At 42.5% G+C, this 15,393-nt stretch overlaps 1 protein-coding gene across 1 annotated transcript in view; it reads left to right on the forward strand.

Annotated features, from left to right (window-relative positions):
- Positions 1 to 15,393, forward strand: part of KLHL14 (kelch like family member 14) — a 53,842-nt gene that overhangs the window by 15,847 nt on the left and 22,602 nt on the right. The window contains exon 2 of the mRNA XM_054394752.1: positions 729 to 850. Coding sequence (XP_054250727.1) covers positions 729 to 850 — 122 coding nt within the window. The remainder of the gene's footprint in view (positions 1 to 728; positions 851 to 15,393) is intronic.

The following is a 15,393-nucleotide window of genomic DNA, read 5'->3' on the forward strand; positions in this document are numbered from 1 at the left end:
TGCCGCTGGATCAGTGGCAAGCATTGGCAGGGCTCCACTCTGGGGAGGCTCACAACAACATCACAGTCTCATTTTTACCAATTGGTGTTGCTATAGCCAGTGGTGCACAGGGGGAGAGCAAAGGGAAGGGGGGAGCCGGGGGGGGAGAGTGAAAGCAAGAGTCTGGACTAAATTAAACAAACAAAAGTGCTTGTAAGTACCATTTAACCCATAACCATTAGCCCGGTGCTGCTAATTGTACTAAACTACATATCTGAAGTTCAGTGTGTGATTAAAGAGTTGGCTCACAAACTCTCTGCATAACCTTAATTTTTTCAAGGTTCTTTGAGTGTAGAATGGCTTATAATAATGATTTTGACTAATACGATTTTTGACATGCAACTTTAATGCTTAACCTTAGTACAACTCCAGAGCATTTCATGTGTATTCAGCTGTAAAGAGTGATGATTTAAAGGGATAATATAAGAAAAAGGTCGTTCTAGAATGAACCTCTAACAAATTGCATAAAGGAAGCTTATTATTCCATGAGTAGAGAGATATGCAGCTTTTCTGATCATTTTTCTGCTTGGCTCAAAAAATTGTTGAGACATGATTTGGGATAGAAACACAAAAAAATGAAATAGAAAACTGCAAGCAGTGAACATTCTTTTGATGGTTATGATTTTGTTGCCGCTAAAAATACTCCTTGGTAATGTGGTTGTTCATCTTTCTTCTTGTTTTGGGTGAAGAATTCGTTCCAATAAGAAAATGCTGTTATTGGTTGGAGGATTGCCTCCCGGCCCCGACCGGCTACCCAGCAATTTGGTTCAGTATTATGATGATGAAAAGAAGACGTGGAAAATACTGACAAGTAAGTGGTTTATTTTTTGTGCAGTTGTCTTGATGAATTTAAAAACATGGTTAATCAAATTAGACACTTTATTGATTTGTTTCTCTTCAGAGATTTGTTTATGTATCACAAGGGGCTTCACAATGGAGCAATAAATTGAGATTGCAGAAGATGCTAATTTTATAATAGGATAGGCCTAAATTAACATTGGCTTAAAATCATTCCAGTAAGTTTTTTAAGTGAACTTGTAAGTCTTTCATACTGCAACATGAATACATGCATATTTATGTACATATGCATAAAATCTGGTGGAGGAAAACCAAAAAAGGCAGTGTTTGAGAAGGTTTGCTCAGACTCAAATCCCTGGTAAGCCATAGTACTAGAACAAACCTTTGATTTTCTTTGGCATTTTCATTTCCTTCTTCCAGCTTTATCTGTTGTCCACAATCATTAAAGAAAGGTTTCCTCTGTACTGCTCTGCATCCGTTGCTGACAGAAGCATTGGGGGAATAGATCACCTACAATAAATAGTGCACAGAGGCTCCTATCACAAAATTCTTTCCCACCTTCTTTTAAAGGTTGATTGTGTTTTAGAGTAAGTGTTTTTGCCTCGAGCATCAAGATTTGGAACTTATTGTTATGTTGGTTGTGATTCCCAGTCTGACTTGGTCATGGAATCAAATCATAGCTTCTTGAGTGCAGCAGGCTGTGTGTGCGTTAGTCCCCTTGTGGCTAAACTGGCTGCATTGGTCAATAAAACTAAATTTTAACTGTCAAAATTGCCCAAAGCTGTATAGATAAAGTAATAAATGAGCAATTTTGATCCATAAATCAAAGGCATACTTCTAAAACGGGACAACTGGTAAAACCTGGATTTCCTAATAGACCTGCTTTTTCCCCCCAGTAAAATACATTTTATAGAATTCTGGTTTTTATCCCTTATCCAAAGCCCTTTAATGGGATCCATCCATATTAATATGTGCACAGATTAGGATAAAAATAATTAAATGGCCTGCTATGATGCAGGAGTTGAAGTGATGCCTTTGCAAATTACTTTCTCCCATGGAAAACTGAGAAGCCTTTTTCAAAGTGCTGCAGCATAAAGGTTGCTTGGTATAGATGCTCTGGATAATAGTGGAGGTGTTGTAGAAGAATGGTCATTACCTGTGTGAGCTGTATCTTAGAAAAGTCTGCAGCATCTGTACAAGAAACATACCATGCTTCATGTTTTTCTGTGTGCTACTTCTGAGACAATTCTGTAAGTCAGTGAAAAATCAACTACACTGCCTAAGGCAGAAGTGGTCAGGTGTTTGGAAATTGTTGTGGCTAATCCAACGGCTCACCAGGAGTGGCAGGAGAAGTGGATCTCTTGCTTCAAGATCTGAACAGGTCACTGAATTAAAGTGAAAAACTTTATTCTGAATCTTATCTCTGTAGTATGTCAGATTTTGTAAGATTTTTGGTTATTTACATTGTGTCTTGAAGACTGCAGGAAACTGGATCTAGAGGCCCAGTACTTACATGCTGTGGTTAAAAGTCCATCACTAGTATTTGAATAACCATTGTTGAGAGATGTTTCTGAATGACTTTATCTAATTTTAATCAAAAGAACTCAATCTTTTCTATGTTATCTCTAACAAATAGTAAACAAAAAATCTCTTTCCGTGTTGGTTAATTAATATAGCCTTCTGTGCTGTGGTTCAAAGATGGTCATGCATCTGTTGCAGTCCTGGCTAGCTCATGTTCAAGCACTTGGTGCTCAGCACTGGAAATCTGGAAGGTCCCAGGATCTGTCTTGGTATTGTCTAAGACAATGGCTGTCAAATAGACAGCCCTCTTGTGACTTGGTTAATCCTCTTCTTACAAAACCTACCTCTTGGTCTGGATTATTGTTTGATGAACATAGAGTACAGTGCTTATTTTTTCACACTGAAAAAGGCTAAATGTTAACAAGGATGAATACTTAGCAAATGTTATTACTGGTCACCAAATTATATCACTAGTATTTTTACTTTTTATATATGTATTTTGAAGCTTCACGTATCCCCTGCTTTCTTTCCTAATTTACTATGTGAGAGGATGGTGAGTGGAGATAAGTTGAACTTTTGCCCATTTTGCCCAAACATTGAGGGGCTTTACAGCACACAAGTGAAGAACTGAGACTGAGCAGTTTTAGGGAAGACCACAAACTAATCCACTGATAACACAGTGATAGTTAGTGCAGTCAGGGTGTTGTATTCATGTACCATGACATTTATGGCATGTGGGAATTTAAGGACATTGTTCTAGCTTTATTTTTCATGTGCTTTTTGCAGTTTAGGAGGAAGTACATTTCTTTCTTTCCTTTACTCTTTATCGTTTTTACCTCTCTCCCAGTCCACAGTTCTGGAAAATAATTGGTTTGTTTATTCTTATCAAAGCTGTATGATCAGCAGGAAAGGAGGAAGATTTTTCTTTTCCTGTTTCTTTTTCACTTGTTTAGACAGTGCTGTCAGTCCTGAGGTGGCACTTCACCCCCAACTCATCAGTGCAAATGAGGACTTTGCTCCCTAGTGAATAGAGCCAGAGCAAATGCTGTGTCCTTCTCAGGAAGTTCTGTGATGGGAAAAGTCTTGGTCCTTGTAGTCTGATATTTGAGTGTGTTCTATTTTATTATCTCTTCAGGTGTATTTGTTTTCCTCCAGTACTTAGAAGTGTTTACACAGCCTTTTCTTTAGCCTTGCCCTCCAGCAGACTCCCACATGCCCCAACAAAAAGCCAGGTTTTGCTCTTGGAGGTGTGCTGATCCAGCAGCACTGTGCACAGAAATCCCCCTTTCCCTTCTAATGCCCATTTACATTACTTGTATTCTGACCTCTGTGCTAGTGGCATTTGGGGGTAGGAAGGGTGAGAAAGAAGCCTGCAAACACTTAGTCCTGAGTCTGTTGAGGAGATGGGTGGGAGGAGACTGAACATCCTCTGAGAGGAGCCCCACGAGTTACTGAGCAGGGCCCACAAACCCATTTGAGAGGGAGCAGCTTGCCTGTTGTCTTTTTCCTTCTGGATGTGGAGAGTGGCTGCTGCAGCCACGCAGTTACTTAGGGCTCTGTGTCCTGCCTTGTGTGATGCATAAAGAACAGAAGATGAACCGTCAGAAACCACTGACTCCATGTAAGCTGTGGTGCTGCAGTTGGAGCTATGAAGACACTGGCAAGTGGAACAGCACAAGCTATTGAGTATGACAGCTCAGCAGAGGAGCAATCTCATTTTGCTCCTGTGACAAGACTAGATCTATTGGCAGGGGATACTGCCCACCTCTCTCTGCCTGGCTACCCAAAGCACCAAATGCATCAGTACTAATGGGAGTAATTCTAAAGGTATCAGGAAAACAACTTGCCTTGTTCATAGATCCAGAAGAGGAGGGGAAGCATGCACCCATTTCCAATTTTTAATGTCATCATCTATAGGCAAGAATGCTATGGCTCAAAGGATCAGTAGATTTTTCACAGTCTAGTATAACTGTGCATTTCCCCTGTCTGGTATTTCTCAGAGAGTTATTTTTCCTGTGTTGGCAACAGAGAATAGAGACACAGTAAAGGGAAAAAAAAAAGATGAAAGTAAGCAGAATTTTACAAATATTGTCTGCCACCTGAGTTTACTTAACGTGGGCACAGTCCTAATCTGAGATTGATAATGTGCACATTGCTGTTTAATTTGAAACATGACTGCACAGTTGTGTCTGAGCAAAGTGTAGAGGCTATTATGGACTGCATGGCAAAGGACAGTGAGCAGATCATCACTTTGTGGTTTCTTTTTAGGCTTGCCTGCATGTGCACAAACACCAGGTCATTTTTTACCAGGACTACCTATGTCACATAGCAGCACCAGGCTGCCACTGCCCAGTGACACCAGTTGAGCAGCTGATGTGTTTTCTAGAGTCCTTGGTAACACCAAAAGTTCTGCCTTAGTAATGGAGTTTCATTGTTCCATGATATCTTGCAGTCTTCATAACTGTGGGGCAGTGGGGGAACCTCTGTGTCACCACCTCATGCCTCACTGCTCAGAACCAGCCACTGCTGCTTCGGTTTTAATTATCAGCTGTGGTCCTGCCAGAGTCCTAGAACTCATTTGGTTGTTAATGTATAAGATTAATTAAACTTTAAGGACACGAAGCAATGTTTTGTTTGTTAGAATTATTCTGTAATCGTTGCAAGTTTCAAAATCCAGAGCCTGTAAAGATTCTTTTTTGTGTGTTCAGAATTGCATAGCTCTCCCAAAAACCCTACTGCTAAGGCAATGATGTATTACTTTCACTTTCATTATATGTTTTTAATCAGAGCGTGACTTCACACTAGACAAAGCGATGCTTTATGCATGGTCTCCCTTGTTTTTTGCTAAAATCTTTTGACATGATTAATTTTACTTTAATGCTTTTGTCTTGTTGTAATAGTAAGGATGATGGGTATAAACCAGGGCAAAAAAATACATGCTTTTCTGTCATAATGCTTCTAAGCATTTAAAAAATATATTAAATGAAAGAAAAAAATATCACAAGAGACTGATCCAACTGGAATTAAATTTCTTGCTACATGAACAGAGAATGCAAGAAATAAATAAAAATGATGCAGACATTGTTTTAGGTTGGTTTTTTTTGATTTTTTTTTTTTCCATAGCAATGTATCCATCTGTCTGATTAGAAGTGATGAGCAGGAGAGAAATTGTGTCGTACAGGTTTCTAGGTATACAGCAAATCCTCCTTCCTGCAAAATTCCTTTTTCTCTAAAGCACAAAAATACTGGAAACTCTTAGATGGCACCTTCCATCCACATGAAGCTGCAGTAGATCTCTCTTTCATAGCTGTGCTTTTTCAGTACAAGGTTAAATGTAACATCCCTTAAACTCCTTAGTTAGCATCAGCTTGTAAACCACAGAGAAGATTCAGTGAGCATCAGAACAGTGGCAAATGCATGTGTGGGAAATAATGCATTTAGGCTTAGGTACTGCACAAGGTTTGGGTTCTGATCCAGCCTGAAAGCCAGTCTCATTGTCCAATGAAAAGTGTAACAGAGGAGATATGTTTGGATGGGAAAAACAGAGAAACATCCCAGAGGTCACTGAACTGGAGAGGTTAGTCAGGATTTCTGGTTGCTTCTTTACCTAGTTATCCCTTAGTCTTATTTTAGTTATCTTGGCCTTCCTGCCCTTAGCTAGGTATATTTATATCTGCTGTGTTTGTCCATGTGTAAGGACAAACAATGAGTCAGACACTTTGATTTCCTTCTCCATCTCTCTCCTTCATGCCAGCAGCAATCACGCAACGTCAAGGAGCTGTTATTTATTTGCCTTCCTGTCTTGCTGATCATAACAAGCAGCAGGTAACCTTTTCATTCTCAGTGCTCTGAGAAAGGCATCCTTCCTTCTCCTTCCTTCCCCAGCTTGGCTGGGCTTTCATTTCCACCAGGCAATCTCCACTGCAGGAGGTCTGGTCTGAGTACATCTTTCTGTTGCTATTGTTTTGACTTTTTAAATTTCCCTTGCATGTGTTCTGTAACTCTTTGGCCTCGTGTACAACAGACTTCCATCTTCAATGTGCAACACTTTGAGTGCCAGCCAGCATTTGGGAACTCTGCTGGTTCTAGAAACCCTTTCAGTGTATTTATGCATTTTACTCCCAGGGGAGTCAAGTAGAAGGAAGGTAGAATGGTTTGTTTCGTATTCTCGTCAGCAGCAGAGGACCTGGGTCACTCCACTTCCCAGCCCACCTGATTTCTGCTGCAATAAGTTTCATTTCTTTCTCTTTTGTTTTCTCTGGCAATTTTGTGACACTCAGCTGTGTCAGCCTTTCCTGTGCAGAATGGCACTTTGTACTTCCTGGGCAAATAATGACAAGAGCCCTCTTCCTCTGCTCTTCTGAAAAGGCTTTGGAGTCACTAAGAGTTTCTCAGTCCTTCATGTGTTGGAGTGCTTTATCCAGATTTCTCTTGTCCAAGCTGGTTATTTACAGAACAGACAGCATTTATAAACTTGCATTGGAGCGTCTTGGGAGACATCTTCAAAGGCAGAAGTGCCAGTTGGGCACCACTAGATGCCTAGCACTTAATGTGCCTTTGGAAATGTTACATCTTTCAAATAAAGAAATTCACCCACTGTAGAACTTCTACATTTTTAGAAGAATGATGGTGTGCTAGAAGCAAAGATTTCTTCCTTCAATTTACCCCCAATCGGTTGGTGACTTGAGTAAAAGAAGTGGTGTTCTCAAAAGGTAAGTCAGATCAGATGGACAAGTTAAATCTCTTGACATATGCCAGTTGTAATTTCTTCCCCCCCTTTTTTGTCACTTCTGAGAATAGTTCACACCTTATGTTAGTCAAAAATACGTGTTGATGAACACTTCTTGGCAGCCCTGATAAATTTCATCTCTCTTACTCCATTTGTCCAGCAGTTGGGAATGCTGCAGCTTCTGCTTCAGTGCTGTGTGGAGGATGGTTTCAGCACTGCATTGGAAAGCTTGAGCGAGCATTAGCATATTGCTAAGGCTGAAGTCCTGACATTACCCACTAGACAGAGGTAGTAAATGTGGTGGATGTCTGTAGAAGTTGTACAAGTACCTGTGCACACATGCACGTGCTCAGATGTAAATACACCTATTGCATTAAAAGCTAATTTTAGATTCACTTCTTGCATTTGGTCCCTTTTGGAAGGTTCAAACCCAGGAAAACAGAGTCACAGCAGAAAAGAGATTCAGACACGGAAAAGGTGAGGGATCAGTGCAACTAGCCAACTTTAAGCCTGGATTTAGGAGTTTTATTTAGGGTGGTCGGACATTGCCAGTAAGCCACACACTTCAGGGAAGTGAGAATTTAGGAGTGAGAAAGAGAAATGTCATGAAGAGTAATTTTTTTACACATTACATGCTCTGGGATTTATGTAGTGTTAATGAGAGCTAGGCTTGCATGGAGACGAAAGTGAACTCCGGTGTGGTTCTAGTTGCTTGCCTTAGAAAGCATTCCCTTTTTTCAGCACCTGATCTGACAGTTTGTGTACAGATGGGTTGCAAACAAGATGGCAGAGCACCTCTAGCTGTGTCTTCAGACTTTCAGAAATTGATCCCCAATATACAAATTTTTCTCCTTTCAAATGTTCCTAAATCAAAAAGCAGTTTCTTTCCAGCAAGTATTTCGTACATAATTATTTGCAGCATAGCTTTCAGGAGCCTCCCTTGGCTTTCTCAGTTTTACAAGTGCTGCTAATGGCAAGAGGTGCACATTTTGCATCCTCAACTTGATTTGCTGTTGTATGTCCTTGCTGTGTTGCAGCAGCTCATTCTTTGTAGGAAGCCATTCTCTGTTCAATTTTCCTCTGTTTTCTCACAGCTTGATTAAGTTCCTTTCTCCTTTTCCTTCTCTAGCCCTTCCCCCTTCCCTGCTCAGCCCCCTACTACTGTTCTTTCCCTCTGTTTAAGACAGGAATAAAATTTATTATGGACCTGAGAGGGTTTTTTCCTGGGCTTTCAGTCTCATACCAGGTGTTGTATGAGCTACTGCTTTCATTTAAGTGAGTGCAGGAGTATCTGCAGGAACAGACTAATATGTCTTTACAGGGATGGGCTGTGGTGTGTTGTTTTGTCATATTTATATATTGTGATTCTGCTCCCAAATGGGGATTGTGCTACTATAGGGTATGCAACTGCAGAACCACTGTTAACACCAAGAAAAAAAAAGGTGTTAGCAAATTGAATAGTAATGAATTAACCTGCAGAAAAAGCATTTTGCCCTAGTACACAGAAGCCCTGCATAACTAGAGCATATAATTTTAAATGAAGCAGGCTCCAGGAATGCCTCAATGGGTGTGATGTCGACAGTAGCTCATAATTCATAGATATGAATTATGGCTGAATATCAGGAAAAAAACTTTCTGACATTGAGATCTATTAGGTTGTGGAATAATCTCCCATGGGAGATAGTGGAAATCCCATTGCTTAAGATCAGACTGAGTACTAGCAAAGGTACAAATCCTGGCCTCAGTCTTTTAGGGCAAATGAATTGATTACTTTAACATATGCCTTCCCATCAATCTAGACAAGTGCTGTCCTCTAGTATTTGCCAAGCAGGAGCCACAAAGGCAGCTGTAGTGTGAGCAAGCCCCATGACCCCAAGCCACTCTGCTTGTGAATAGATCACCCCCAGGGGTTAAAAAACGGTGTGACTTTGAGCCCTCCGAGAGCTGCCCTGGAGAACTGCTGTACTGGTTTCCTGTGGGCCTTGGCTTGAGACCTGGAGCTCCCAACTCACCTTGCAGCTCTGCTGCTGGGGGACTCACAGCCATGGTGCAGGATGCCTCTGGTCCTTCCCCCGGGTGTGCTTCAGTGCTGTCCCAGGGCAGTCTCTTTATAACAGGACACCAAGGCATGGTGTCAAACGCAGTAAGTCACCTCACAGCAGTGCTTGAGGGTGCAAGGCCTGAGCAGGTGGAGTGGGGCAAGTGAGAAAAGCCTGCCATGGGGTATTCTTGTCTGTAGTGCCTGTAGGAAGCAGTGTGTGAGATAAGCTGGCCTATATCTTTGGCATGGAGTGGGTGGTTGGTTTCCAGCTGCAGTGCCCTGAGCTAACCTGCACCCCTGGGAACGGTGCTTGAGGGCTGAGGTGTGGAAGCAAGCCCAGCACCCCGGTTGTTTGGCAGGAGAAACCTCCACTCAGGCTTCTGGGGACCTGCTGAGAGGTGTGAGGGACAGTGAAAGGGAAGTGAGATCTGTTCCATGGTGTGACCATTTGTTACCTCTGAGCCAGGATAGCCCTCCACACAGGCACTGAGCTCAGTAAGCACCCATGGCTTCCAGGGGCTGATGTGAGCCTGTCCTTTGCAGTAACAAATTATCTGTGACTGTATCATTTTAAAATTTCCCATTTTGTTATAAGTAGATAATGTATTTAATATGTGTGCTTTAGCTTTAATTTAAGGGGGGAAAAAAGTCTTCAAATCTGGGATGGCTGCAGCTACAGCTATTAAGTCATGCTTGATTCCTTGCAAGTAAAAACTAGATAAATGCAAGTGAAGAAACAGTTTTGCAGTCAGCACCTTAATGTATAAGGGTAGGCCAAGGCTTTAAGTTCTGATCATTCTTAGAATGGAAGGGAAGGAAAGAAAGGAAGGACAGACGAGGAAGGGAGGGAGAAAGGGAGGAGGGAAGGAAAGGAAGGATTGACTCAAAAACTGGAAACTAGGAGGTGGGAAATGCTCTTCCCTGGGTTGAGCAGGAAAGGAAAATTGAGAGAGATGTGCTTACATCACTTTCGGGTTGGGAGGGTTGGCAAATTATGTTATTAGAAATCATTAAAATAGATTTAAATGGAATTACTATGGTAAGTGGTGTAAGAGCCATGCTTCTTTTCTTCCCTCCTTCCCCCCCGTTCTATGTGCAGAAAAAGAGTGTGTGGCTCACATCTGTACTCACCATGTCTGCACAACATTAACAAACATATATACCATATATAAAAGATATTTTTTCTGATTGAAATGACCTGAAGGGAATGTTAGAACTGCCAGATCAGAAAGAACGAACCACTTGGGTATTTTCCTTGACAAATAATTAAGGACTAGGAAAAAAGTGCAATTAAAGGTCATGGAGCAGTCTTTTTCCCTCGTGCATGTGGAAGGCATTGTGCAGGCATAGCTAAGGCAGAATTTGACTCCCAAATCAACTCATTTTCTGGATGCAAAACTGAATGAAAATCCTTATGACCAGCTTTTTAGTGTGTATGATGGAAAATTACAACAGCAGAAAAATGTATTCTTATCATATCTCTAATTCAGCAAAGTGTTAATCACACGGATGTTCAGCAGTGTGTTTAAATACATGCTTAAATACTTTACTAACTACTGCCTGCAAACAGCTCTATATGATGGTGCATTAACATAGGACACAGTTTATCTGTATACTCTCTCCAGAGAACTGCAATTATTTTAAGCACTCTAGCAGCCAGTAGCACAGAGCTGGATGATCTGTGGTGTCCAGATCCCAGCCTTCTGGCTAGTCTGCTTGCAGTCCTTGTTTCCCATCTGCATTACCACTGATGTCTGCATGAGCTCATTTAAACTTTGCTCTATTCAGCAGAGTGACAACTGCTGGAATCAGCTGGGCATTTCCTGGATCCCATTCACTTCAGCTGCAGGAAAGACAGATACATCCAGGGCAGAGGTGTCTCATGTCAGGGCTTACGCAGTGCTCAAGACTCCAACTTAAATCTTGTTAATGTACAGGGTGTTGCAGGGGCTTTCTATACTGGGCACATTTCACCCAACAAGGCTGGAGCCACTGTCCTCCTGTCAGCTCTTGGGCTGTCTCCAGCATAGCTCCAGGAAATGATCATTTCAGTGCTCAGAAGTTTGATTTTTCTTAACTGCAAAGATTTACAACAGCAATAAAGCCCTGACATAGCATCCCTTTTCCTGAAGCCATGATTTGGCTTCACTCCAGCTGCTTGGTTTTAACAGCCTGGCCTCCTCTCAGAGAGGCAGAGCTGCCAGGGAAAGATGTTTCCTCTCAGTGCTGGTGCCCACCTGAAGAAGTTGCTGTCACTGGAAGGCTTTTATCTGAAACTTTCAATATAGGAAAATAATTCATTGTCCTTAGAGAGAATGCCTGATCCCTTGGAGGAAAAGTCTTCTGGCTTTACATGGCACAGACCAGTAGTGTTCAGCAGGAATGAAGATACATCTTGAAATAATAGAAGAATCTGTTTGAATAATGCTGAGCTTGCTGTTCCAGGAGAAGGTGTTTTTATGTAGAAAACTTCTCTTTGAAGAAGCAAGGCTGTAGAGGTAGTATTGGAAAACTAAGGGATTGTGCCCCAGTTTTGGGTGGAAGGAACCCCAAGGAAGATGCAGGCAGAGTGAAGGAGTGGCTGGTTTGGGTTGGTTGGCTTTGCTGGAGCTTGCATAGTTGGGTAGGGAAGGCAGACACCAGAGCAATGCACTGGGACAGCTGAAATTCATCCTGGGTGAGTTCCAGCTGATGCAGAAACGTTCGTTCAGGTGTCACAGGATTAAAAAAAATAATAAAAAACCCAAACCGAAACACAAACGAAGGAGAGTCTAAGCACTGGAGCTACCCACAGGCAGGCAGTAAGAATTTGGAAAGAAATATTTGACATACCCACTTGTTGATGCCTTTTTTATGTGTTGTTTCCTGCTACCAGTGGATATGGCATCTGCTGAGGTAAGGCCCTGGACCAAATGGAACTTCTGAAACAAAAGAGAACCTGAGAGTACACCACTTGGGGCTGTCAGTACCATGAAATTAGTTCAGGTATTGCTATACCATGCTGTAACAATTCCAGTACTCACAGTCCTACCCTGGGACTGTCCCCTCAGAGCACAGCAATAACACTGCCCTTTGTCATAGGTCTAAACAAAGCCTGAGTACCTAATTCTGATTATTTCAGGGAAGTTGCTTCAGAGTTAAATTAGCAGTGTTGCCAACAATTTTATCTCTGATCTTGCACATTTAGTGTATTAAGACAGAGCTTTGTGATTCAGCTGATTATTTTTTAAATGGGAGGTTTTGATCTTCTGGTTGAAAATTAAAAGTAAATTGAAAGTAAATTGAAGAAAGTAAATTGAAGGGGCACCAAGCATATGTAGTGTCTTGGATTTAGTGATCTGGATTGTAATTTTTGAAAATGTTTTGGGTTATCAGCACTTGTACTGTAGAGCAAGGAACAAATAATTAAGGCCACGAGTTCTGTAATGTGATTTGAAGACAAGATTTTTGCAGAAATGCTTAGTATTCATCTTTATCCAAACTATGGTTATGCATCTTGGTACTGCAGTAGGAGTGAATGTAATTGTGAACCTCCAGTGACATAGATCTCAGCAATTGTCCCAAACAGCTTTCTGTAATTGCTTAAAGGATCTACATATTGCAGAATACCAAAAAGGGCTTCTTTGTGTCACAAAACAAAACAAATCAGAAGACTTATCATTTGAAAGCTTCCATACAGCTGACCATATGGAGCTTGTCTTTGCAGACTCAGTGTCTAAAGTTTGACTTTAAAGGCTCTACAGAATTTTAATGAAGGTATTTCTCTCATGAAAATGCCACACTGCTTCTTGGGATATGTATAGTCATTGCCACATTCCAGTGGATTTGTGCAGTGTAAATAAGGTCCGTTGGCATATGCCATAGGCTGATTTCACCAGCTCATTTTGCAGGTAGTTGCTGTTAGTGTTTGTTTGTCATCTGTGGATTAATATGAATCTCATTCTTTTGTAATTTGGCTATAGTCAAAGGACTGCAAAAGATCCAGCTCAGCTGCTTTGCTTCGAGGGAGCCACCCACTAGTTGAACCACAATGGCTGCTAGTGCTCATATTCCTAGGTGGTTACAAATGTAGGGTGGAATGTGCTCTGTTAAACAATCTCATCAGTGCTTTAAGGTAGTTTAAGGTACTGGCTTTTTAAGAGATCAGAAACAATTACAGCAGCCCACCTGATCAGTGGTGGCTTTCACAGGCACAGTGCTGAACCAGAGCTCTTGTGTTGAGCATCTCTTTGTACTCTGTAGTGTGAGTTAAAACTCTTCGTATCAGTGGTAACCTAGTTAGTGCAAACCCACATCTGTGTTAGCCAGATGTGGATCAGCAGTGTCCATATGAATATCACATGCACTGCATTTGGGATTGTATTCTGTCCTAACTTAGAAGAAGGCTTCAAACTCCAGGGACAGGATTGGTCTGTGTTAATGTCTGGTAGTGATGCACTGCCCATTTTGTCAGTGTTTTTACCATGCAAATCAAAGAACTCAAGTGCACTTCTTTGCTTCCTTTGTCTTTCTTTTCCTGCCATGTTTTTTCCATCTCTTTGTGAAAATCCAAGTTCATCAGAAATGAAGGTTGAGTTTTCACTTGCAAGGTATGTGACAGGCCATCCTGTTGGGCAGCACAAACCTGTCTGCCCATGTTCATCTCCCAGTTCACAGCTAAGATGTAATCTTGCTTGCATCAAAATGCAAGTTACCTCCTTGCTGGGGTAAAGAGGAGAACTGAGGCTGTGCTGACCCCTGTCAGTACTGCAGCCCTCAGTCTTCCTGTGCTGAATGGGAGAACCTTCTCTACCCGTACCAGACAAGCAAAAGAGTAGACTGATTTCAAAATGATCCTGGCTTTTTGCTCTCCTTCTTTTGGCCACGAAGGAGGAGTCTGCAAGAGCTTGCAGGGCTGGGCTGGGTCATGAGAAGGTGCTGTATAGGGGATCTAGGATATCTGTGTGTTTGTGGAAAACTGGAGGGAGCTGCGTGTTGGGAAGGAGTGCCTGGTTGTGTTTTATATGCAGGTTTAATAATAAGTAGTGTTACTGGGATGGGTGATGCTCGAGTTCTTGTAAGCAGCTGGGAATGTGAGAGTTGGTGCAACTTAGCAGCAGTGTGTTGCAGGTAAATACCCATCCCCTTTGCACATTCCTGATGGAACAGGCACACTTCAGCCTCTGCATGGTTCCCAAAAAGCTGTTCTTTAGGGAGGTGAGGAGAGAGCTGTAATCTGACCACCGTTGTGCAGTTCACTTTGGGATTCATCTTCAGTAAAGCACTCTCTCCATTGGCAAGCACTAACTGTTGTAGAAAGAATTCTTTTTTGGGAGGTTGCCCCTTTAATTTTGTAGGTGATTTTTTTTTTGCATCAATTTCGTCATGCCCTCTTTCCCCATCCTTACTCCTGTAACGAGAAACATGCTCTTTGTCAAAAGCCAGCATGTTGTTTCCCCAGCTTCCAGATCATTATTAAGAGAGGGAAGGAGAGAGCTTTGGCAGTGTGTTGTTGGGGCAGGGAGCTGTGCCTGCGATGTTGGGCTGGGACTGGCACATGGAGCAGGAAAGTAGATGAGTGTGGACTGCCAGGGAAATCACTGAGTGAGCTTGGGCGGGCTGCTTCAGGTAGCTGAGACAAGAGGAGGCCAAGCAGGTATGACTGAGAGCCGTGCTCAGCGCAGGCAGCGGGGCTCAGCACCTGGCAGCAGGGATGTGCCCGAGTGTTCGCTGGGGTTGCTGTGCTCCCTTTGATGCCTTCCATTTCACGCCCAACACCAGGAACAAGCAGAAGTTCACCGCTTGGGAGGAAGCTGCCTATGGCGTTTTTTTGTGTGTGTGTGTGCTGCTTTTCACCTCCTTTGTTTTTTTGGTTGGCTGCAAAACCTGAAGCCAAAAGATGATGGAAATGCCTCTCCCGGGGAGGGGGGGAGCCTAGCACACCGCACCCCATCTAGTGGCTTAGTCTCAGACTGCCGTTGAGAGGGAGTTGCGGCAGCAGGAGCAGGAGGAAGGTTTCTGCAACTCCAGCCTTGGGCTCGGTATACTTTGTACTCTGAAGCACTGATGTAGGTGATTCAGAGATGCTGAAGGAGCTGGGGGATGAGTACGGCGATAGCTGCCTGTCAGAGCCAGGGAGGATCCCACTCGAGGGCCTGGCACCCTGCGTGACAAGAGCGGCAGACAGACGGCGGTGCCAAGCCCTCTGGAGTTCGGAAATGTGAGAATTGAGCAGCCTTAAATTGGGCTCTGTTTGCATAAACATTAAGATACAATCTCCAGTGAT

This window comes from Indicator indicator, chromosome 31 (assembly GCF_027791375.1).
Source record: "Indicator indicator isolate 239-I01 chromosome 31, UM_Iind_1.1, whole genome shotgun sequence".
Taxonomy (NCBI): domain Eukaryota; kingdom Metazoa; phylum Chordata; class Aves; order Piciformes; family Indicatoridae; genus Indicator; species Indicator indicator.